Below are 25,801 nucleotides of genomic sequence, written 5' to 3'. Positions count from 1 at the left end.
GCTTATTTTTAAATGATTAACTGGCCCAAATGGACATCCCCATCAGTTACAAAACTGGACTAGCTTTCAGTAACACGAGATTATTTGCAATTGGGAATTATGTAAAAACACTTTTCAGCAAAATGCAGTATATTGAAACAAGTCAGTTGAAAATTGCTGCCTTTAAACTGGAATATTGATGAATTGACCTCAAAGTCTTAACAGCAGAGCAGCACATGACTTCTGACAGTTTCAGTAACTTTTAATATTGACACCTTTGCTTTCATTTTATCTCAGGCTCATGGCAGAATCATTATTTGTCATTCTGCTGACCTGTAAAACACCACATCTCCTTGCTGTGTATTAACTTACAGTAATCATGCAATCATGGTAAAAAACACACATCACAAACAACCAGTAAGTCATATAAACTACTCAAAACTATAAAACTACTCAAACAACAGTCAGTATTCATTTTTGCTACCAATATACTTTAAATCAATTGTCATTTGCTCTCTATTTCAAAGCCCAAAGCATCACTTCCCATTGCTGCTACCATCATCCAGAAATCTCCAAATAAAACCATAGAGCGTACGACCGCTTTTAAAATAAAACAAACCAACAAAAAGTCAAATCCTCTAATCCTAAATAAATGAAAATCCTTGCCTTGATAGGAAAGTATTCAGAAAGAGGCTTGTCAAAGCCACCTGGCACACTGCAGTACTCTGTGGGGTAGATAAGTGTAGCAGAACGAAGAAGATGGTGCAGTAGGTTACAAGACAGAATGTAACCCTGCTTACAGGTTAAGTGTAGGGTGCGCTGCAGTATCTTCCCAAACTGCTCCCTGTACAGTAGCAGCTTCTTGCCATCCACTCGAGTGATCTGGGGGCACAGAGAGACATTGCAAACATCAGGGTCACCCTGCTCAGCCCAGCTGCGCCAGCGTTGGGGAAGATGAACCAGGAAAGCCTTATAAATATGATTGTCTGGCACAAGATTTTGAGAATATAAAAACTACAAGCGAGATTGAAATAAAAGCAAGCTTTGAGATCCCTTAGTTACTGAACAACTGGAAAACAATGGTGTGGCTGGCTGAAAATTATCCCCTTTTGATGAAACAACACCCTCTGCCTGCAGACAGCTCCAAGGGTCAGAGCAGACCCTACAGCTTGGCAGAAGAGGTCCCAAACAGGAGTTTTTAGGGTTTAAAATGTAACACAGTATGGTAATGTAAAGATTCTTATAGGCTGTATGTAAATACTATAGGATTTGTATATTGGACTAGATTGGTTAATGAGAATCAGAATATTCAACACAGAAGATTTATTATATTGTAACAGGAACCTCACTCTCTTACCTTTTTATGCTCTTACCTTTTTTACTCCCTTATGCCCTTACCCTGTTACTCTCTTATCCCTTTTACTCTCTTACCCTCTCATGCTCTCTCCCCCTCTCTTCTCTCAGGCTGCTCTGAGCTGTGGCTGCAGCTCCCACCAGGCCCTCTGCAATAAACCCCAAATCCCAGCAGGGCCCTGCACCCAGGCCCTTGGCAATGAACCCCAAATCCCAGCAGGCCCCTGCACCCAGGCCCTTGGCAATAATCCCCAAATCCCAGCAGGGCCCTGCACCCAGGCCCTTTGCAATAATCCCCAAGTTCCAGGACCTGGCCTCAGAGATCTCTCATCTCCATCCATCCTACTCCCCTGGTGCTCCTACAGGCCAGGCTCCATTCTCCAGCCCCCACTGAACTGATGCTTCCACAGCTGCTGGAAAAGTTTCAGTGATGCCATCTGCTCGACCCCATGCTGAATTTTCTAGCAATACTTCTGTATTTTCTTAAATTAACTTTAAAATATTTCTGTTTACCAAAATGATTCTTCTGTTTCTCCCTGCATTGATCCCTGTTCTTTCACTCCCCCTCAATAATTGCTTTAATTTCATCCCACATACAACACTGTGTTTATTTGCTTCAAACAACAGCTACTCATGTTGCATTCAAAGTTAGGTAAAAACCAGAAGCTCTCCAGTGCCATTCACACAACATTTACATTGTTTTAACAGAAGTTTATATTTTTCTCCTTTCAGGGGCAGGATTAAGCAGGATGCAGTGACACACAAGCAGGGGGAGGAACATTTTTGGGAATACCTCTGATAAAAGCTGAAGATTCCAGAGCAGCTCCTTATCTAGTTCTTCATCATGTAACACATCATCATCTAGAGGAACAAGAGATAAGCACTGCTGTCACCACACTGCAGCCAGGTTTTCCAAGCAAGCTGCATCAGAATCCAGATGCTTCCATCCCAAAATCTGATTCCCAACCCTCCAACTCACACTGCACCCATGTCCAGCTGGAAGTCACTTTAGCTGATGTACCATCCTGAAATTGAGGAATGTCTGGAGACATTTCAAACTGCCACGTTTTTAAGGAATCATGGTCTTGTAGCCAAACAGATTTTAGCCTTGAAATTACACAATTGTCACTTTGGGATTTTTAGAGAGAACAATGGATTTGTCCATTGCTGAAATGAACTTGTGGAAAACATGCAGAAGTTTTAGATATTCTTTTCATGCTTAACCAAAAATCAACCCAAAAGCAAGCCAGTAACACAGGAAATGTTAGAAACTTACTGCCTGTGAGGTGAGTTATGACATTGCAGCAATGTGGTACAAAAAGCTTCAAGGACTCCTCGGGGCGGCACTGCAAACAGCATCACAAAAAATCCTTTTTAAAACAAAATATCTGAGGCAACTAAGCACACACACTGATAAACATCTAAGACTAGATTGCATCCCAACTCCAACCTACAGACAGCCTGACTTCATGATACTCAGTCAATAAAAGCTAAATTTAACATAAATGCAGATAAATACTGTGCGAATTAACCTCCTGAAATACTGCTATATGCAACAAGCCAATTTTACCAGACATAATATTAAGAGTCCCCTGTATTGACATGAAAAAGATACAGATATTACACAGGAAAAATCAGCAGCATTAGCTATTTTCTTTTTTAAAGAGGGAGTGAAGAGGATTTTCTCTCACTTTTACTGCAGCTCGGCACATATCGGCAACCATCCGACCAGCAACTCTTGTCTCAAATATATTTGAAACAGCAAAGTTAAAAACCTTCTCCAAGGCAACCTAAAAATGAGGACAAAAAGATGGAGGTTGCTTTAAAAAAAAAAAACCAAAACAAATTAGGTATCCCAAAATGTTTGATGTTACAAAGAAGGCACTATCTCCATACAACCCTGGTTTTTTTAAACCAAAAACCCACAATCCACACAGGAAAAAAAATCAGAATAGAGAGCCAGAGAAAGCAGCTCTGTGGAAAGCCTGAAATGTTCTCTTTGGGAAGAGAGGAGGTGGATAACTCTTGATGACTAATGTAAGTTCAGGGTAATTCTGGAAAACTACACAGAAAATGTTTTCCAGGAATAAGCCACAGGCTGATGACAGGAAAACTTATTGCACATGTCACAGTGAAGGAAAGCCAAGACATCCCTCAGTTAACAAGTAAACAGGGAATTAAATAGCAACTATTTAAGTAGTTTTAAAGCAGATTATTTCCATCCTACACCTTGCAAGGCAAGCTCAACTATGTACAATGTAGGTCCCATGGATACTTGAATAATGGGCAAACAGGAAAATACAAATTAAATACTTAATGACAATGAAGAATTAACTTAAGACTTGCATTTACCAAAAGGTTCTAAACACAAATCATACCCAAGTGCCAATGTTCAAAATGTACAAAACTTGGCATGTCCAAGTATGTATTTATTGAAAAGAAATATGGGAAAGAAGCTGTCCATGTAATAACCCGGATTCTCCACCCTCTCCCTCTGAGTTATTTTAATCCAGGTAATTTTTCTGATCCCATTAACCACACAGCTCCTTGAACAGCTTCTTTGGCCCAGCTGCAGAAGTGGCAGGGAAGGGGAGAGAAAAGGAAAGCAGGGGCTTGGGTGGGTCAGCATTATCAAGACAGGGAAATGTACAACCTAAACTGTTAGAAATAAAATAAAATTATTGGAATGATTTCTTTTTGCGTTTATCATCAGTTTGCAAGAGAGCTCTGTAGGGATGTAGATAAAATCACGAACCAAACTGACCCAAATTCAAGCTGTCCCCTCAGCACTTTCCTTGGTTAAATGTGGAAGTTCACATTCACAAAGGAAGGAAGGATTTGAATGCACCAGTTGCTGTCAACCCAGAATTAGGTTTTCTAAAAGAGATGAAAAGCCCATGTTCTGCATACCTTAAAGATATCCTTTGAACACTGGGTAAGGATTGTACTGAAAGTAGAAGAGAGACCCAGTTCCACCAGACTCTCCAAATGGGTCATTTTCTCTGTTTCAGTCTCCTCTCTGGTTTGTTCTAATGTGCTGCTCTCTATAAGTCCAAAACATCTACACAAATAAACCAAATAAGTGCAGGGTTAGTAAGTGAAACTGGAAAGTTTTATAAAGTTCTTCATGCAAAGCTTTCCCCTATCCTTAGCTCACTCACCTATCCATAAACTGCAGCACAAAATCCTCAAATTCAGCAGACGCAGAGCACAGTTCTCTCTCCACCTACAGTTTTCCAACACAAAGGAAACACACGAGGTTGGCTTTGAGGAAGAAAACAAAGTTTATTTTCTATATTAACTACTCCAATGTCCAAGTGCTCCGTGAAACAGCGATCACAGGTTCCTGACACTGTCCTGCCCCAATTTCCTGGCCTGGATGTGTATCCAAATAACCTCTCTGTGAAATCAGGTCTGCCTCCATGGATACAACCTTTGGCCTCACCACTGATCCTCCTTTGCAGCAGGAGGTCAGCGAGTGCCAGGGTGCTGCCAGACCTGCTCTCCTGGCAGAGATTTACATGAAATATTCACCGAGCAAACTCCTCTTCGTTTTTGAGTGCTGCAGCTCTGCAGCAATGAAATTCACCTTTTAAATTGGGCAACCTGCAGCTCTCTGAGCTGCAAAGTGTCCCAGCAGCAAACAGGTGTGGTGATAAGGGGGATAAAACTCCCTGTCTAATGCTGTTACTAACTCCTGACTGGAAGAGATTAACAAATATCTGGAGGCAGAGCAATAGAATCTCAATCAGGGAAGGGAAACAGGACTTTAAAGAAGAGCAGGGGTTTCTTTAGGAAGAAAATAGCCCTGGAAAATGAAGGAAAAAACCCATCTAATGCACTATTTAAAATAACTACAGAGTCCAACATCCTCCTCAAGGCAGGGAAAGCTCCAGGTTAAATGACACCACACAGGGCTGTGAGCAATTTAGTTTTGGCAGAAAAACATTAAATTGCCTGAATTTAACATTCTCTACAACAAGCTGTGACTAAGAACCATTGCTAAAGCCTATTTACAGACTGCTATCAGCTCCACTGATAGAAACAAACAGGACTCATATCTTTGCATACACTTTGCATACAAAAATTAAATTGAAAACTAAACTACAGCTTTGTTTTATACCAGCCCAGCAGTCTTACCTCTGAAAGATCATCTCTTTCTTGCAATACAGATGAACAATCTACTAAAGGCACCAGAGTAGAAAATGTTGCAATGAACTGGAATGTAATCTGTTGAGAGGTACAAGCAGCTCTTTAATAAGTGTTATTTTATCTATAATCTACAGTAAAGGTATAGAATCATTCTTTAGGATCTAAAGAAAATTATACTAAAAAAAACAAATAAATCCAGAACTCAGTTCTTCCACCCTAAAACTTCAACAGCTATTTCAGATTTCATATATTAAACTGAACAGGCAGCACTGCAAAAACAGTCACAATTTTTTAAGAAACATAGTCATTATCCTGTGTTGAAGCTGAAAGCTACAAAACCCCAATATTTACATTGTTTTAAGTCAATCAATAAGAATTTCTGAAAACATGGAGTTTTATAACTTAATATAACGAAAACCTAGTGATAAAGGGCTTCCTTTTGATCTTAAAAGACTAAGAATATTTGCTAGGAGCTGTGGAGCAGTTATTTAATCCTGTTGTTCAGAACAGCCCAAAAAGTCAGTACAATGTTTATCACAACTACTTTGCCCTGTTAATAATATTAAACTGCATCTGCCCTGTTGTTATATTAAATTTTTAGGTATAAAATTGTGCAGAAAAAAAAAAAAGGCTGATAAATTCTGGACACGGGAGTTACCTGCTTTCAGAAAAATATATTTCTATATAAAATATTAGTTGTCTGTAAAAAGGCAGTATTTGTACACTCACCATGCACTTGCTGAAGTCATTTGGGTCCACCCCAGGCAAGGCTCTCATCAGCAGAGGTAGCATGTGTGTGGGACCCTCAGGGAACCACTTCCCCCCGGACACCAGGCTCCGAGCCACCCCAATGACACAGCTCAGGGTGGCTGTGAGCTGATGGGGCTCTGTCAGGGTCTCAAGTGCAGGATATGTTCTGCAAAACACAAAGATATGTTCTGTAAAACGGGAGGCAGGCAGGTTGGCAACGGTAATGCTTCTAAAGCCTTTAAAGGAAATAGAAGTGCGCTGCACGTGGCGTTTTCTGCATTAAAGACAAAAAAATTTCATGTTTGCAAAATTGTTTTCTTATCATGTTCTGAAAGATTTAATATTGTTTTGTTACAGTGCTCCTTGCATTGGATCAGTGCTATCCTCCACTGGTTCAGGATTAAAGACCATCTGAGCAGCTGCAGCACAGGAATTAAGAAGTGCAGCCAAAGCTACCACGATTTCCCTGTTTGGACTTGGCAGCAATGCCAGCTCTGAGGTCCTTGTGACAAACATGAAAACATGCTTTGGCTGCCTCTAAACAGAGAGGGGACCTCTTATTTCACGTTACATCAAAGCCCAGACCTCTTCATCAAAACCTGGGAAGTTACTGGGATTTTTAAACCTTTTTTTTTTTCCAACACTTAAAACTTTTTAAGTAAACTGCATAACAACATTTCCTGCTCCTACCAACAGCCTCGAGCTCAGACAGGAGTCACAGTGCTCTGCCCTACGTCACCCAGAGCACAGCTCACCCAAACCATCTGCAACTGCAGCCAAGGCAAACATTCCAGGGATAGTTTGAACTACAGAGGAGAAGTTGAGTCTGCTCTCAAAACAGAAAGGGCAGCCCTGCCCAGCACTGCTGCTCTGCTTGCAACTGCTGGGCTTGGGATGTTTTGCACAAGAGTGGATTTATCAAGTTTTTACAAACAGCTGAGTCAGGGAGCTGTGGAACACAGGAAGGGCTCTTCAGTCAAACTCATTTGGCTAAAGTACAAAAGGCTGCACAGGGAACACAGACAGGGGGTAGGAGGAAAGCTTTCAGAGGAGCAGGAAGGAGCACCGTTTTTCTTTGGGAATTTCAGGCCTCAAGGCATTAGAAATAGTACAAACCAAGTGTTTCACCAGGGCACATGGTCTGGCAATTACAAAGTCATCAATGGCAGTGATTTTAAACCTGTAACATGCTCTGAACCAAACAGAAATATAAAATGTATCTGTATTGCTACACAATAGCAGTGTTTAGCAATATATGGAACCCACCAGGTGGCTTCTGAATAAAGCACGCAAAGTTGCTTTTTCAACTGATCCACCCACTATCTGATACAAAATGCTCCCAGAAATGCAAGCCACCTGAGGACTGCCTACCCTAAATCACACGAGCTGTCAACAGCTCCAAGAACTATGCCACTTGCCAGGTGTTTAACAAAAAACCAACCAAACAAACAACAAAACAAATCAAATTAATTAAAAACTCGAGTTCTCTCTTACTCCCACATTCTGACTGAGGTGTTTGCTCAGGAGGGTGTATCAGCAGCTTCCCTCACTGCAGGCACTCATTCACAGCAAGCAATTCATTTATTATTTACTATGACTGCTTTTCCTATTTACACCTTGGGAAAGGCACACGGATGTGGCAACGCTCCTCCAGAACTTACTTCTCAAGTACAGGTGGAATTACTAACTCGGGACGCATCAGTGCAAGGTTCTGCAGGGCTTGGGCAGCCTCCAGGCTTCCAGTTTTGCTGAACATGGCCAGGAGAACAGGCTGGATGATGCACTGCACGAAGTCTGTCACGTCCTGGTCCGTGAGCTTGTGGCTCTCGGGGACGGGAGTTAACCAGGTCACCTTCTTGTAGCGCTCGCGGTGCAGCCGCCTCACCACGCCGCTGGGCAGCCTCTGCAGCAGCTTCATCAGCTTGTTCTGGGGGCAGAGCACAAACGCTGGTCAGGGCCTTGGCAGCAGCACGGCCTCAGCTGCTCAGGGCACAACAGAACATGAGTCAGTCTGGGAATTACACAAGCACCATGAGGGAATGCTCAGAGGGGCTCTGAAATAGGATGTTCACAATTTGTCGCTAAACTTCATTTCCCCAGCACTGTGCCTCGTGATTTAAAAAGTAATGAAAATCACATAGTTATATACTCAAGAATCAAGATTATTTATATTATTTATTATTATGTCTCTGGGAGCATTCTCTGCACATTCACACATAAGCAAATATCCTGTTCAAGAACAAGCCACCTCCCCTGGCACTGCCGTGACCAGCCTTGCTGTTTTCGTCTCTGTTTTCCACCAGCTATCACAGGGAGATTCTTGCATTCTTTAACAGAAGAATCCTCTAGTTACACCATCAAAAGCTATGTTTCAAACTAGACAATGCACTAAAAATCCTTTTTGCTTTGTTTAATAGAATCACAGAATGGTTTGGGTTGGAAGGGAGCTCAAAGCTCACCCAGTTCCAACCCCCTGCCATGGGCAGGGACACGTCCACGAGACCAAGTTGCCCCAAGGCCCACCCCAGATTTTCATAACTTGAAGGCAGTAAGTCAGGAAGAAAAAAGTGACATCATACAGGTAATACTGATATTGTGTATGAGCCTTATTTCAAGTGTCAAAAAACTTATTTTTCCTGGCTATATCCAAATTAGATGTCTTGCTCTGGACCTCTGCACTGACATGAGGAGTATGGTTTGAATGACAGTGAAGTTGTGGATCTTGATAATCCAAGGCTCCAAGCACCACACATAACAGACAATCTGGAGCACACAAAGCTGACAGGTTGAAATCCCAGCCAAAGTTCTCATCTTGACACCCAAAGCCCTTCACTCACCAGCCAGCGCCCGTTATTTGAGGGATGGTAGAAAGAGGCAATGCTGTTGAACAAGCCAGACAAGTGCTTCTGCACCAGCTTACTTGGTCCACCCTGAAACAGATAAACCACAGAATTTTATCACACAGACCAAGATCCAATGAACAGGTAACAGCAGCACGAGGCACAGGAGTGTTCTCCCCACAGCAAGACTTCAAGGCAGCAAATCACATCCCACCCTCAGCTCAGCACTAAGAGCAAATTCTCTCCATCCCATCTGCTGAGGTTCACACTAAAACAGGTGCCTGTTCCCTTCCCAAATGCCACAGGCAGCAGCTGTGACACAAACCTTTCCAGCCCCATTCCACACTGACAGTGCAACAATGGAACTCACAATATAATTTGGGAAAAAAAGCCCAAAACCACACTTCTGCAGTGAGCTCAGCAGAACAAATATTCATCTTAATTATGTATTTAAGTATTTGCATTAATTTTTGTTTCGTTTTATGAAGTAGTTACTCACCATCATGGCTGTGATCCACATGACTGCATGTCCTACATCATAAGCATTTGTTAAGAATCTTGGAACCACAACTTGATTGCTTCCCACTGGCAGATTTAAACTCCTTAAAATCCTAGTAAAAATCTGACAGGAAGAAAAACACACATTGGCATAAATTAATTTTCTAATCCAAAGATGTTTTAAAAAACCAAACCCACCAAGGAAGATAAGTGAGGCATGTCATGAAAGAACACTGTTACCTTTGGTACATATGGATCCCAGTCTATGTACCCAATGTTGTCAGTGGCCAAGCGAGCAAAAAGATTGACTAGATGCTGAAAATAACCAGAAAAAAAGGAATATTCATTAGAATATATTGAGAATGAAAGATGCAAAGCCCTCCAGCTACTTCACATACACAAGATAAAAGTTACCCATGGCACCAAAAGCACTTGGGAAGGGACATCTCACTCCATCAGAACCACCAAGATGTGTTTCACTGGCCTAAAATAGCATTTATACAGAGACATGGAAGAAAATTCCACCAACTCATCCATCTAGCTTTTCCCAATATTTAGCTGTTTAGGACAATTAGTTCCTGCAGGATCCATCCTACTCCGTGTGTGCTGCTGGCTGCCACATTTGTGTGCTTTGGTTTAAACCCATCAGCGGCTTGTAAAGGTCACAGGCATCAGCTGTCAGCTGGGAGAGCAGCCTGTGACTGCCCATGAAGAATTAGACACTCCATCACCAGAGGACAGCCCCAGGAGTCAAAAAGGGAACTGGAAGATGTCCTCAGGAAAGACAGATATCAGGACTGAACAAAAAAATAGGAGATGAAGTCTCACTCTTGTATCCTGATGATGATAAGCACATCACCCACCAACTCAGCTTTTCAGAGCTTCTCCAAATCAGGAAAGACCCACCAGGCTCTCGATGCTTCTATCAGTATTTTGAAGCTATGACAAAGCCAAAAGGAAGGGCCTTAAATAATCCTGCCTAATTCTGAGGCAGACAGCCCAGAGGAACAGGTCACCTCTCAGGCTGAAGGACATGAGAGCTTTGGAAAACCCCCAAGTTCAATCCAGGACATCAGACACAGCCTGTAGACAAGGGTTACATTTTCTTCAGTGATTTTTCATTTGGTATGAGGAAACGCACAATGAAAAAAAATCCTCACTATGCACACAAGGAATTGATTCCACAGCTCCCCTTCAAACAGCAAGTCTAATTCCTGTCAAAGCAAGCTGAGGAAAAGCTTGCAGCATACAGAGGCTTAAACTGGATTGAAGAGCCAGAACCCATGTGTCTAATTATCTGCATCCCAACCTGATGGAATGAACCTGAGTTTAGGAAATGGACACGACAGAAAAGCAAACAAGAAGTGAAAGATTTGGGAAAAAAAAGTAAGCAAACTGTCAGAATACAGTGGAAGAGAGGAAAAAATATCAGAGATAACTTGTGAAAGAGTGCTGATGATTATTTGTTACACAGTTTGACAGAAACAAACTAAATTATGACGTTCAAGTGAGGCTGCCACAGTTCTGTCAGAAGGAATAGACAGAATTATGGGGTTTTGGGGGGGAGAAAGCCATCAGAAAAGGGAAAAAGTGGACACAGAATCTCAAAAGCAGCTTTGGCATCACCAGTGTTTGAATTTGGACAAGTGCCAAGTGCTGAGCCCAGGGCTGCCTCCCTGCATTTGTGATGGAAGGCAGGAGGACCCATGGAATGTGGGACCACAAACGGTGGTTTGGAAATCAGCTTTCTCCTCAGACAGGGGAAGTTCTCTCTGTGTATCCAGGCAGGAGATTAGTAAAAGGAGACAGATGGCCAATGAGCTTATGCTCACACTGAGCAGGGAAAGAAACTGGGGATAGGCCAAGTTTCACTGCAGCACAGCCAAGGCACAGCTCAGCTGACACCAACAGCACCTGAGCTGCTGCTGGGGCTGCCTCCAGACAGAGTTTTTCATTTCCCAGCTCTGGATCTCCTCACATGAGGCACACAGATACATGGCAGACTATTTGCCTTGAAAGATACAGCCCAAAGGAATTTTTGGCCAAGGAGAGTGCAGGTTCTTTATTGTATCTCAAAGATGACAGCAGCTCATTGCAGTGAAGGCAAAATATCACCACTCAAAATTAGGGAACACCCAGGATGTATTAAAAGACAGAACAGAAGTGGAATTTCTAGCAATCACAACTGCTCTTTGCATAATTCTAAGTCTTAGCAGGCAGTCTGGAAAATGCCAGCATTCCCAAGGCTGGAATGAAAAGCTGCCTGAGCTGGCCATTAGACAATGCTCACCAAGCACAACTGCAGTCTCATTTATTTAAACAGTAATTGCTTACTAACAATAATGAAAGTATTGTCTCTGCTTTCTTGTACTAGTTAAAGCAGAAGGGAGAAAATCCATTAAATCACTGTTTGGCTTCAATTCCTTGCAAGCACATTGTAGGAATATTTAAATGAGGATTTCTTCCTGTGTAGATGAAAAGCAAATACTTACCCCTTCCCACTGGGGAAGATTTTGAACCGACACCCAAAGGCCTATAAATTCATCAAACCAAAGCCTGAAAGAAAACAGAAGCAAAATAATTTTAACACTGAGAAAGCAGTTCCCTCACTGAATATTTATCCCTCACTTTGCCAGGTGGTTGCAGGAATTCACCTGTCCCTCAATTCATTCTGCAAGAACAGAGATCAACATGGACACGTTTTTATCAATTTGCAGCTCACAGAGTATTCCCAAATCTGACTTTTAGTCCTTGTTTTTCTTCTTTATGTCTCTTCTGAGTCTTTTCTGATCCCCCTTTCACACAACTGTCTCTCCAGGACTTTCCTTATTTACCTCAGCTCTACCATTCCAAATGACACCTCATCTCCCTCTGCCTTGCACTGTGGAATTTGTCCCTTTTGATCACAAATGTCATTAGCTCCTTCTCTGAATTCACCTGAGGCCAAGGATGCAAACCCTCCACACCAGTCTCTGACTTAAATTCACCTTTACAAACCCCACTTAATTCAATTCAGTTTGATTTGCTGTGTGCTTTATTCAGTAGGGAAGAGGGACTAAGATACCAAAGAAGCAGGTTGACAGCGTTCCTGTCTTGAACTCCTGCCAAAAATGCTGCTGAAAGCCACCAGTGACTTCCAATCACCCAGTAAAAGATGATTCCTTGCATTTGCTTCAGTGACACCTACTTGAAACCCTTGTGGTGAAGTTCAGGGGGAAGGGTGGTGGGCAGGAAGAGCTCGAAGTAGGTGATGGCCTTCTGCATGGTCACATCAAAGGGACACATCAAAGGCCTCCACTCATCCAGCATTTCTGCAGTGGCACCTTCGGGGAAATACCTGAGAACAAGGAAACCACTCAATATACACAGACCTGGCTTCAAACTTTGGCTCTTTTTAAGCATATTGAAAACCAGCTATTAATTTGTCATCAACGCTCACTTTAGAGTAAAACCATGTGCCCAGGGGCCATAGGCAGGCAGCCCTCACCTCCAAAAACCCTCACAAAATACAGATAAATCAAAGACATTGTGGTGCATCATTAAGACACCAATTAAAAAGATTCTTGTCTTGTTGAACCAGAGAAAAATCTGTACAATGCAAAACCATTTCACTGTGAAGGCTGGTCCAAATCAAACAACTATTACTCATTTTTGATGCAGCATAAAAAAAAAAATATCACTTCAGGCACAAGGATCATTTATAGAAACATTACAGGAACGCTGGTGATTTAATTTCTTTTAAACACACTAAGTATGCATGCAATGCAGTATTTTAAATGCATATTAGATAGATTTTTTTATACAACAGAATTATTGCAACCAAGGCTGCTAAAAAGGAAAAATAAACCCCAGAAAAGTCTCTACCCTCCATCCTAAATTTTTAAACAGCAGGCAAGCAATGACAGGTAGCGTGGGGGTCTTTTTTAATCCTTCCAAAATTAATATAAAAGATTAAAAAAAAAAAAGAAAAAAAAAGAAAAATCAAGAAACAAACACTTACGGTCTGCAGCTCTTCACGAGTGTTTTCAGAACACTTTCTACAGAGCTGAAATGAGAAAAGGAAATGTTAGGAATAATAGATTACTACATTTCAGAGGCAGCATAAAACAACCAACCAACCATTTGCTGACCTTTCCCTCCAGAGCTTAAGATGCAATTAGATGTCTTCTTTGAACATGCATTAGCTACCTGCCTTCTCCACAGACCTAACTACAACAATTAAAATTGTTCTGCTCTCTCTGCTACTTCTGGTCCTATTTTTTATATTCTACTCTGGTATTTCCTGCATTTAAGTGAAGAATTAGTAGCACTTCATGGAAGTGGCATCCTGCATTTTGTCCTTGAACAACCAGCAAAGTGACTTCTGGGGGAGATGAAAACACAGAAAAATGGGTTTGTGGAATTCATGAGTATTTGTAAGATAAATAAAGGCAACTTGTTGGTTTTATGCTCCAAACACCATATTTGTCCTTTTCAATGTGGTTTTGGGCTTTGTCCAGTGGTTGTAAGAAGGAAGGAATTATCTGCAAATCAAGGGTTATTTCACTGGAGTCCTTCCCAAATAACAGCTCATTTTAAAAGTGCTTTTATCCACAGCAAGAACACTTCTTTGAGAAATCATTTCAACTCCTATTGTCACCTATTGTCACAGGATGCCATCAAACCTTTAAAAAGACTGAATCTGAGAATAAACTCAAAGAATAAAAGGGAGGGGGAGCAGAGAGTGATCAATCAACGCAAGCACCAAGGTAGTAAATTGTCACGTTCTTCAAACCTTCCATTGATTACACAACCACCTCAAGACTAACTTGCACTTTTACCCAAAAACATTCCCTGAATGGACAAAAAAAGTTCTGGCAGAAGAAATTCTTACATTTTTTTCTCTAGAAATGGAAATATTGCACTCTCTCATTCATCATCCCAAACAATTGTTAAAAAATGCTTTTCTGCTCAGAAAAAGATGATGCAAATATATAATCTTTAGAATTACACCAAGATCAATTAATTTTGAGACACACAAATATTCAACATGTACTATTGTCTCTCCAGTCCTACATGAAGTAAACTGATCCCATACATCCAGGAGAACTAAAAAATGAATAAATCACCAATTCCCTTCAACACTCAATACAAGTCAGCAATAGCCCACCCAGCCCTCCGAGCACTGCTTCAGTCAAACAGTGCCCTAGAAGATGCAAAATTATGTATAATTTATGCAACAGTGACAAAGGCAACTCAGGACCTCTCCCAGAAAGAAAATTTTAAATGTGGAGAAGAAAGGCCAACCAGTCATTAAACAAAAAATAAACCCAAACTTTGCAGAAAGCTCTGGAAGATCCTGGGTTCAAGTGAATATTGTCCTTGAAGGAGTTAGAAAAAAAGGTAACAGTTGTTCCAAGAGCAGATAAATAAAGCATGAACCAGCACATTCCTTAAGAGCATTAAAAATTCACATGATAAATGTTTGGGTGACACAAACAAACAAGTTCTCCCCAGACTATCATCCCACTCAAGTCAGCTCTCACTAAGGAAAACCTGAAGGACGGGAATTTTAACAAACACTGAGGCCAGAGATCAACAAATTTTTAAAATGAATGAATTTTAAGTCAGATCTCAGCATTTGTTAGTGTGAGAGAACAAAGGAGAAAGATTGGGATGTTCTCTCCTCTATTGTGGTTACAAATTTAGGAAGCCAGAAAACAAAAAGCAACAGCAAGACAATTTTGTGCCCAAGAAAAATTCCATTTTCCATTCAAGAGTGTTCAAGTTACAGGAGACATCCTGGAATATTCCCATTAGGGAACTGTGAGCAAAGGACAGGACAATGCAGCTGGGGAGGTTCATTAAAGAACACCCAATACCATTTTTAACACCTATCACTGCTCTCTTTTTTGGCACTACAGAATTATTTTCTTATTTTGGAAAGGGTGTGATGATACTGATTTGCAAATTGTTTTTTTTTCCCTGCACTTACACAGAGAAACATGTTTCAGTTAAAATGATTAACATGTAAACAAAGAGAGGTGACAATTACATTGTCTAAAAGCAGTAAGACATATTTCAGTTTTTCAGGAGAAGGTCTGAAGGTAAAGTTTAGTCCTGAAGTGGACACAGAGCTTAAATTAAGACAATGGAAAGAGCAACCAGCTACAGTTTCACAAATTATTTTAGTGATCTCCTAACTAGAGTGAGCCATCTCTCACTGGATTAGTACAACTAAGCCCTTGTTTCTAAAAAAAACCCAAACAAAGCAAACCCCACTGCAATCCCACTGCTGCCACTTCCAGCAGTTTTCGGCATTTATCATACACCAGAACTCCTGATTCCTGTTTCCCTACAGAAATTCCCAGTGAAATCTGGACACAGCAGCTCTTCACAGGCCCAAGGTTGTTGCTGGGTGGATTTTCCAGAAGCCATTACCTCACTGCTAAAGCACTTCCCATGATTTCACTGGATTTAAGAGGAAGGTCCCTTCACTCCTGCACCAACGGTGCTTTTATCCAAAACCACACACAACAATTGCTCCAATGGGAAACTCAGCTCTCATTTAAACCCCTGAAATACATTTGCTGGTTAAATTAGTTAGAACAGAGCCCTGGAGAGCCACTCCACACACACTGCCTGGGTCCCCAATTAGCAAGGTTGACATCCAGTGCGACATTCTCATAACCAGTGGTGTCAGGTTAACATTGGCCTTCCAAATACAATTATTTATGCAGAGACTTCCTGTGTGCCAGTGTTACAGTCCAACAGAACATGCAGAAGGGACATTGGCCAGAGCTCAACAGAAAAAAAAAAAAAGAATAATTCTTACCACCTATGTAATACATTAAGCACAAATGTTTTAGGTGAAGACCAGCCTGGTCGATATGAACTGAATGTAAACAAAAATAAAATTCAATTAAAACAGGAGATAAATTAAACAGCTACAAATCAGCTTTTAAAACCCTGACTTCCACCAAAAAGGTACCCCTTGAAAAAGGATGAGCACTGTATGAGAAGGAATCGCACTGCATGGAGTGGCTGACATGGAATAAAGTTAATAAAATTGAATGCTTCAGTCAGATCATCACAACAGAAATCTTCCTTCCTGCTTAAACTCCTTTATCCTCCTGGAAAAGTTCCCTCCCTCCTACACAGTTACTCAACACCATCCCCCCAGAGCAAGGTGTGCAGGTACAAAACTAAAAAATAAAATAAATCAAGGAAGGCTCTGCTCTTTCACATTTTACCTACAATTACCAAAATAATTCAATTTAGCAAACTGATTTTTTTTCAGCTACACAGCCACAAGAGAAATTCAGCCTGAAATGCTCCATATATTTCCTGCTCATGTTTCCTTATCAGCAATAGGATCTTCCCCTCAGGAATCAGTGGCAGCACTTCAATCTCATTCAGAAAATTATTTTTAAAAGCAAATTAAGCACTTTCACCTGCATTTCTTGACATAAAGTTTCAATTCAACCAAAGATAATGCATTATCCATGTGCTATCTTTCATAATTTGTAATTTATAGAGCAGGACCTTCTCTGACTGGAATAATTATGAAAATTTTAAGTCTGAAAATCTGACAGATGGAGAGGGATTGACAGTGCAGAGAAAGCAAAGAAAACAAGTTTTCATTTTTAAAATCAGCAGAACATGTCTAAAATTCTTAACTGGAGAAAATAAATTATTTCTCCCTATCATGGCATCACTCTGAGTAAATACCTGTATATCCTACAGAAAATATTTCACTTTTCTTGGAGAGCAGATTTATACCTGGATTCCAGATCCTGGGAATGATTACAGGACAAATACTGAAGGACAGTACCATTTGTATCTTTTTCCCCACAACCTTACTGTGTTACAGAATAGAACAGCACACATTTAACTTGGTGCCTGTGCTGATTTTGGCTGGGGTAAGTTAATTTCCTTCACATTATTACCCATCTTTAGCTCAACCCACAAGTTTTCTCACTTTTACCCTTCCAGTTCTCTCCCCAGTCCCACCAGGAAGGGCATTAGCTGGCAGCTGGGGTTAAACCACAACAATACTGTTAAATTTTTCATACTGAATTTATTAAACTGTAGGTTATCACCCTAAAATAAGTTGAGTGAGACCTCTGTTGCAGTGTATTTAAAAATTAATCACATTCATAAAGAAAGAAACAGCATGACAAACACAAGCCACAGGCAGAAGGAGATACATGATTCAGTGCAGCCCTGCATGCAATTATTGAAAGGTGCCTCATGAAAATAGAAACAGAATATTTCCCATGTATCAAATTCCAGATATTAAAAGCACATTACAAAGTACTTTAAAGCAGGTACTAATGGCCTATAAAATGTTTGAAAATGTGAACTTACTTGGGAAACCAATTTAATCCCAGATGTTCTGTTTTGGAGTATAATATCCTTTCCAACATTTCATAGAGTGGTCGCCATGGTAACTCTAAATCATCCCTGGAAAGCAGTTCCTTTTTCCTAATAGGAAACAAAACACCAAGCAGTTCAGGATCCAGCACTGGCATGGACATGCTGCCCATGGGAATACCCCCATCCCTGCTCCCAGTTTGGCACAAACTGCAGCAAGGCCAGGCAGGACCAGGCTGGTCACTGGCAGCCTTCAGCACAAGTGACACTGTCAAGATTTTCCCTGACTAAGTGAAATAAACATTATTGAGTTGTGAGCCAATTTTCATCTTCTCCCTAGATGAAATTCAGCCTTAATTCCTGGCTCTCTGAGCTGTTTGGCTTTCCTGATATGGGGAAAACTGGCATTCTTCCACTTCCAGCCCACTCCTAAAGCTTTAAAGGCATTTGCACAAGAGAACCCTTTACCCAGAGCACTGTGTAGGGCAGATAAGTGAAGTAACCTGTAAGAACTCTGCTACATGAAAGGCACAACATTGAGCAAGAGATCAACTGTTGTGAGACAGAAGTTTGCACAGTCAGCAGAAATCTTTACTCACTTTAACAGGTTGATTAGCAAGCGTGCAAATCCTTGCATCATGCTGATCTCCAGCTTTGGAATTGTCACCAACTCGTACAATAGTTTGATAAAGAGCACGTGATCTTCCTTGCTGAATTTTCTGCCATACAGTCGGATGTATCTGCAAACCAAACACAGGGGGAGTCAGCAATATTTTAAAACATCCCATTTATCCAAGACCTGAGCCAAAATCCCTCTGATTTGCTGTTTAGCGAAACAAAACTAAAACCTGGTTCTCCAGCCCAACAAGTAACAACCTGAAGACACACAGAAAAGGAAGATTCACAACTGCAATTACAGGAAGAAAAAGAATGACCAAATAAAGTTTACAGCCCTCTAAGAGCCTACAAATACTGTAACCTCATGGACAGGAGACAACCCAGAAGCTAAAAAAACAACCTAAAAAGCATCAAGACAAGCCCAAATCCAGCAGCTTCCAGCTAGGATGAACAATTGATTTAGACACTGAGCTCTGCTAGTGGTGTGTCCCACTGCCTTCAGCAAGGGGAGATCTATCAGACTCACTCCAGAAAAAGTGTTTGCTGGTTTTAAGTTGAGATTGAAAAAAAGAAAAATGTTTTTAAGTCTTGAAAGATACTCTGCACCAGAAAAACCCATATAAGGTGCTATATCAGAGCATTTTAGGTGTGGCACAACTGTAAATTACTGCTCACTGGGAGGCAACTTCCCTTTTTATTACTGCTCTGACACTATTCTTAAAGATGCATAAGAAAGCTGCTTTCCACTTCCCTTTTCCTGTCAAATTCAAGGGGGGATGTTTATATTTGATGGGCAGTGTTTTCACTAATGTTCATTTCAACATGTCGTACTTGTTTTAAACACAGAAGGAAACAAACAAAGTAGAGGATAACCCACTTTTCCACCGCAGGAACCTAAATAATCTGGATTGGCCAGAGACACTACCTACCTACAGAGTTACACCACCAAGAGCTGAACACCTACACTTTTCACATGCCTAAAAAAGACAGGAAAAAGAATCCTCAGGGAAAGAAAAATGGGTGAAACTTGTATGATTAAAACAATAAAAGCAGAAGAAACTGCAGGAGCCTGGAAAATAAGTTTTAGCTACAAAGAAACACAGAGATCCAATCTATCTGCCAGTATTGCTATATATAACTGAAAATAAAATGTTTGGCTGGTTCTCCTTCGTGACATTTGCTAACAACAGCTCTGCTACCCAAAATGCTGTTTAATTAAGAAAGGAGTAAAGTACACAGAAACATGCTGAACACAAAGATGTCACTATGCCCAAGCAGCAGGACTTGATGCCAAATTGCTCCCATATTTTACAGCTTCTTTATGTAGGAGGGAGGCAGAGCTGAAAGGGGTCAATTATTTGTATTAATCCAGCTGAGCATTAAGGCAGTGTCAGAAAATAAATCCTTCTAGAAAGGGGTGTTCAGACTTTTCCTCAAGATTAAACAAGAAAAATCTGTCAGATGGGAACTGCAATATTTTCAGACTATCCCTTCAGAAGGGATGAAATATCGCCATTACTAAATAAAAGAATATAGGCAGAACTTCATGAACCCTGAAGGGTGTCCAGGGGCTAATCAGACAGATAATTTTCATCACAGAAATGGTGTCTCTTCAGGATAATTGGGTTACTGGGGAAAAAAATAATTGCAGAACTAAATTATTGTAACATAAAAGATAAGACTTGTGAAAGCAGATAATGCTACATTGAGATGATAGCTGAAATCTTAAATGCACTGCCTTTTTGATTCCTTTGAGGTTTTATGAGTTCTCATCCTGCAAAAAGGACAAAATTATTGCCCTTCACTGTTCAGCTCCATGGAAAAAAAAAACAAAACCCCAAAACCCAACAAATAAAACACACCCACACAACATGAAAAACATGACTAAAAAGTGAAAATTCTGTTTCCAACTCCAGTCTTTCTGTACAGAGTACAGGGTCCCTGGAGATTACAAAAAAAAAAAAAATAGAAAGAAAGCCATAAAGCCAATTCCCCAGTCTCAGAGCGCTGGGTATCCAATCTCTCCCTCCAAAAGTACAATAGGCCTATTTTTAGGAAGTGTACTATCATATCATGTGGCCACCCTAAACTGCCCTAGAAAGTTGGCTGCTCTGCCACAGTTAAAAATTACCTCTCCTCCAGAAGCTGAACAGCACACCCCCCTAAATTCCTGGCTCTCCACCTGCATTTCCCAACACACAGAACAGGATCACGACTGGTTTAAAGCTCAGTTTTTGACAAATGATGTGAAAAGCAATGAATCACGCTCAGCAGGACTGCTTAAATCACATGTACATGTACACAGCACACACATCCCTCACACAGCCAAAGAAAGCTTCTGTTTCCCTGATAAAGATGAGAGAAAGATGTCAAACAAGACTTTTAGGCAATAGTGATTAAAATACTTGGCAAAGTCCCACGGAGACATTTCCATGCTCACTGTAACTTTGTGTCCTGTCATTCCCCTTCCAAACAGCTGAGCTGCCTTTTTTCCACACCTTACAGCAAGACACTTGAATGCCATTTTATAAGTCTACACCTGACAAGCACAGGAAATAACATTGTAAGGGACAGCAATTGAGTCCTTCATCTTCCCACACCCTTGACTGCTGGAGCAGGAAGCACAGAAAGGCATTTGTGTGTTTGCCTGGCTGCAGAGTTAATTCCATGTACAGTAACCATGAAATGTCCGTATCATATTAATATGTTCATTGACTATGTTTAGTGTTTTTTCGTTTTTAGAACAATCTATGAATCCTGAAAGAGGGGGAAGTTGAGACAATGTATACTGCTGACCTGAAGACCATAAAAAATTATGGAGCAAGAGCAGTTAAGCAAATTATTTCAATGTAACCTGCTTTTCCCACACACGCTGTGGCAAGCTGAGATTCACCCTTCTGCTTTCACAACAGGTTAGTATTTTACAAGCTTTTACCAGACAGAGCTGGAGGAATCTTTGGAGCAATTATTACAGATTTAACTGCCAGTCTTTGGGGCAAATTTTACTTGCTTCAGAAACCTCATCAAATCATAAGTTACTTTCCTCATAGGAGTGAAAGTTCACTACAGTCCACACACACATCCCAGAAGAAACAGGTGTCACCAATGAAAATGTCCCATAAAAGAATTATTCAAATCAGCTTACGGACATTTTGTCTGATAAACTCCTATTCTGCCTCCTTTCCGTCCCCCCTCCCTCCTCAGTTTGTGACATCAGGCAGCTGAAACAGCTGGTCTGAGATAAATATGTGCAAGTCATGGTTCCAGCTGCGGGGGGTATAAAAACTACACAATTCAGCTGTCACCGTGAAAGGGTACTCAAATTTTTAATTCAAAAAAAGATCTGAGTTTCACTTTCATTCTCTCCTGTGGCAGAGTGGTAAAAAGCTGAGGAGGTGTAACTAGGCAGGTGTATCATCTGCATGCCACTGTTTGCTTTGCTCATTTGTACATACACATATCTGTATTAACAGTTGTATCTCTACAATAAATGTAGAGATGCAAATTAAAGATGTAAATTATTTCACAGAATACTGCAAGAATTCCAGCCTTTGCAACTCAGACATTGGCAACAAATATAAGCAGCCATTGTGCTTTTATGAGGATTCTGAGCATTTTCTTTTTATTAATTATAGCTTTTCTCAGGAGGAGAAAAAAGGGAGCCAGTGAGTTTGGAGATGAGTCCCTGACTATGACAGTAGAAATTGGATTCTATAGTCATGAACACCACAGGGCTGGAAGTGTTTTATCTACACCTGAACTCCTGCTACTGTATTTCACACAATGATAGAATGGTTTGCGTGGGAAGGGACCTTAAAACCCATCCAGTGCCACGCCCTGCCATGGGTAAGGACAATTTCCACTGTCCCAAGGTGCTCCAAGCCCCATCCAGCCTGGCCTTGGACACTTCCAGGGATCCAGGGGCAGCCCCAGCTTCTCTGCACTCTCACAGGGAAGAATTCCTTGCCAATATCCCATCTAACCCTGCCCTCTGGCTGTTTGTAGCCATTCCCCCTTATCCTGGCACTCCAAGCACTCCAGCTATTTGTATTTTGTTAATACAGATAGTCTCTCTCCATCTTTTTGTCTGCTCCCTTCAGGTACTGGAAGGCCACAATTAGATTGCCCCAGGCCTTCTCTTTTGCAGGCTGAACAACCTGGATTCTCTCAGCCTTTTATCCCTAGAAGTACTTTGTCAAGTCAAACAGAGCAGCAGTACATCTCTCATCACATTAACTACACCAGCTTATTTTTTTTACACCAAGCCCACTGTTTCCTTCCCTGCCCACACCAAACACACTCAGAGCATCCCTGTATCTAAAATGCCACAAAGAAAATCTGGGTACTAACAGGCATCAGACAAGCTGCAAAACACTCACAATGAATTCAAACTTCAAAGTGTAGGTGGGAAACCACAAATTGGAGCCTGCTGACCTTTCTGTGATTCATAAAGCAGCACAGCAGTGCTTCCCAACAGGCCAAATTCACTGCCCTGGAGCCTGAAGTGGTAACAGCAATTGCCATTTACAGAGTGAGTAACAGGGTGATTCTAAGGCATGCTTAGAATGAATTTCTGTGCCTATTGAGCCTGTTTAGCTAAAGCTCATCTTTCTCACAGTAGGGACTCCTAAGTTTATTTCAACTCCACGGGAAAAGGAAGTTCTACCACAGGTATGGGCAACAGGTACCACTGAAACCAGTATGAGTTGGCAGATGGCTGGGAAGGGAAGCAGTGCTGAACTGGCTCCAAGCAGGTTCAAACTGTCACATAACACAAACACGTGAGTCATTTTGCAACCACCACTGTAATTCTATCTAAGACTGCCTCTTGGGAAACAGAAATACACTTACATTCCAATACAGTCGAATCTAACAGGCTTTGACTGACAAATGTATATTAATTTCTCAACAGATATTATAAAAAAAGGACTTATGCAATGAGAGGAGTTGTAAGCAAGTGAGTGTTTCAAAACGGTTCAAACACACGGACTTTGTTGTTTCTGGCACACAGGAAACGCTGTGTGTGAAGGCACACACAACATTCAGCAACAAACATGATAAACATCCACAGAATTTACTGATTGCAGCTACAGGACTCAATGTCATATGATGCCATACCCAGTGCCAGAGTTTCCCGAATAAAACAGGGTCAAGTGTAAAATTCACGAGAAGTAACCTATGTCGTACTCGGTGCTATCTATGAAACCACCGCGGGTTCATCTGTACAAAAATCACCCTGCCAGCACACAGAGCACGGCCAACATCAGCACAAACTACCCCGCGCCAGAGTTCAGCCAAGATATCAAGGGCACCAGCGGTGTTTACACAGCATTAAGCCAGAGTTTAATCCTGCCAGCCCTGACCCAACAAACGGCCCGTCTTGAGAAAGACTTCGTGTCCCTATAGCAGAAGTTACACGGAGATTGTATCAACCACAACTTGCTTAAGAAGGGGAGAGGTAAAACAGGTGGCCACGCAGGCATTAAAAAAATATACACATATTAAAAACAAAAGCACGAGTTAATCGCACAAGCGCTTAAGTCGTAGAATTCGGAAGTTTCAGAGGCGGCAGGCGAGCTCTCGCGGCCGGAGCCACCTTTGTCCCGGTTTCCGACGTGGAAGCGCCGGCCTTGCGCAGGGCAGGGACGGGACAGCGGCCGGGAGCGGGGCCCGGCCGGGTGCCAGCGGTTCCGTTATGCGGGAGGCGCTCCCGGCGGGCAGGGCACGGCTCCGCTCGCCACAGCTCGGCAAGGCAAGGCAAGGCAAGGCAAGGCAAGGGACGGGACCGACGCGCCGCTCGCAGCCCGAGGCCCCGCTCCCCGTCCCGCCCCGGCACTCACGTCGAGAGCTTCCTGGTCCAGAAGAGCCCGCCGGGCCAGAGCTCCTGCAGCTGCACGGCGCGGGCCAGGTTGCCCTTGATGTGCTCCAGGAAGCGGGCGGCCTCCTCCTCCAGGCGCTCGCCGTAGGGCAGCAGCTTGTTGTAGACGATCTCCTTCTGCGGCGGCCGGGCCATGTCGGCGCTGCCCGGGAGGGCCGGTGACCGCGGCCGCCGCGCCCCGCCCGCCCCGCTCGGCTCTGCGCCGCTCACTTCCGGCGGAAGGCGGGCCCGGGGCGGCTCCGGGCGCTCCGCGGGCACGGGGCCGGGCCGGGGGCGCGGGGCCGGGGCCGGGCCGGGGCGGTGCTCTGGGCCCCGCCGCGGGGAGGGGCGGAAAGGCCACGGCGCCCGCCCGAGCTCGGGGTTCGCGCTCTGCGGCGTTGCGGCTGGGGGAAAAGCCCTGCTGGTAAAAGCTGCCGCCGCCCGGACGCGGAATTGGGAGCGAAAACATTCACCCGCCGGCTGCGCTCATCGGGAGGGAACCGAGCATTGGTTCTCGCCCCAAAACACTCGGGGTGAGGTGGGAACGGAGGTGACGGGGCAGTGCCCGTCCCTGGAGAGGTGCGGGGACAGAGCGACACTCAGTGCCGCCGTCTGTCGGACTCGGCGATGCCGAGGTGTCCCATCTCCGAGGTCCTTGCCAGCCCAATTGATTCGGTGGTGCTGTAATTAGCCCCGGAGTTTGATAGCAGATTGCACGGCTGCCTAAGAGGCTTATTTGAAATAATAACGCTAGTCAGGAGCGCAGAGCTCGCCCGCGGGCCGTGGGTGTGGGATAAACTGCCGAGGGATATGTGATAACAGCATTGATAGCTGTTATCTCCAGCTGTCCTCATATAATTGAATTTCCCCTCAAGAGTTACATCGTGGCCATACAACAGCTGCAAACTGATTAGATTTAGAGCTACTGACAAGGGCAAATCCTGTTTTCTGATCTTTATGCTCAAACTAGCTCTGCTTAAAATTAAAAAAAAAAAAAAAGACGGCTAACTAAATTCTGGAACACGACAGGGAGAGGAGAAACTCCACGAAAACCTAAGTATGACAGGCAAAGGCATCATGGCATCTTCCTGAGGAGTGCATCGTCTACTTTCCTCACCCTCCTAGACCTTTATTTTTAATAAAGCAAGCGCCAGGATTTTGTATAGTGTCCCATCCTTCTGAAATGCCCTTCCATTCCTAGAAGATTTTGTATCACATGATCTCATGTGGGTCACATCTATCAACTTTTACACGATTACAAAATAGCTGGACTTCACTCAATTTGTTGCCATCTTTCACAGGGACTTTACGCTTGTGTTGCCTCATAACTGCATGAGGCAAAACAATCATAGATGGATCTCTGCCCTTTCTGGCTGGAATTAAAAATGAAAACTTGGTC

General features: G+C 42.4%; 1 protein-coding gene across 2 annotated transcripts in view; it reads right to left on the bottom strand.

Moving 5' to 3' along the window:
- Positions 1-25,119, bottom strand: part of PSME4 (proteasome activator subunit 4) — a 45,894-nt gene extending 20,775 nt beyond the window's left edge. The window contains exons 1-19 of one of the 2 annotated variants that reach the window (XM_074536714.1): positions 24,386-25,119; positions 18,527-18,667; positions 17,922-18,038; positions 16,387-16,446; positions 13,573-13,617; positions 12,760-12,909; positions 12,065-12,128; positions 9,813-9,887; positions 9,574-9,696; positions 9,072-9,164; positions 7,896-8,161; positions 6,214-6,400; positions 5,473-5,562; positions 4,494-4,558; positions 4,243-4,393; positions 3,024-3,122; positions 2,609-2,678; positions 2,126-2,193; positions 646-861 (exon numbers count right to left, since the gene is read on the bottom strand). In XM_074536714.1, coding sequence (XP_074392815.1) covers positions 646-861; positions 2,126-2,193; positions 2,609-2,678; positions 3,024-3,122; positions 4,243-4,393; positions 4,494-4,558; positions 5,473-5,562; positions 6,214-6,400; positions 7,896-8,161; positions 9,072-9,164; positions 9,574-9,696; positions 9,813-9,887; positions 12,065-12,128; positions 12,760-12,909; positions 13,573-13,617; positions 16,387-16,446; positions 17,922-18,038; positions 18,527-18,667; positions 24,386-24,558 — 2,253 coding nt within the window. In that variant the 5' untranslated portion in view covers positions 24,559-25,119. The remainder of the gene's footprint in view (positions 1-645; positions 862-2,125; positions 2,194-2,608; positions 2,679-3,023; positions 3,123-4,242; positions 4,394-4,493; positions 4,559-5,472; positions 5,563-6,213; positions 6,401-7,895; positions 8,162-9,071; positions 9,165-9,573; positions 9,697-9,812; positions 9,888-12,064; positions 12,129-12,759; positions 12,910-13,572; positions 13,618-16,386; positions 16,447-17,921; positions 18,039-18,526; positions 18,668-24,385) is intronic. The other variant, XM_005486788.4, reaches the window with a different exon arrangement.
- Between the last annotated feature and the right edge of the window lie 682 nt (positions 25,120-25,801).

This window comes from Zonotrichia albicollis, chromosome 3 (assembly GCF_047830755.1).
Source record: "Zonotrichia albicollis isolate bZonAlb1 chromosome 3, bZonAlb1.hap1, whole genome shotgun sequence".
Classification (NCBI taxonomy): Eukaryota; Metazoa; Chordata; class Aves; order Passeriformes; family Passerellidae; genus Zonotrichia; species Zonotrichia albicollis.
Note: the sequence above shows the minus strand (reverse complement) of the source record. Positions and strands in the feature narration are given on the sequence as shown.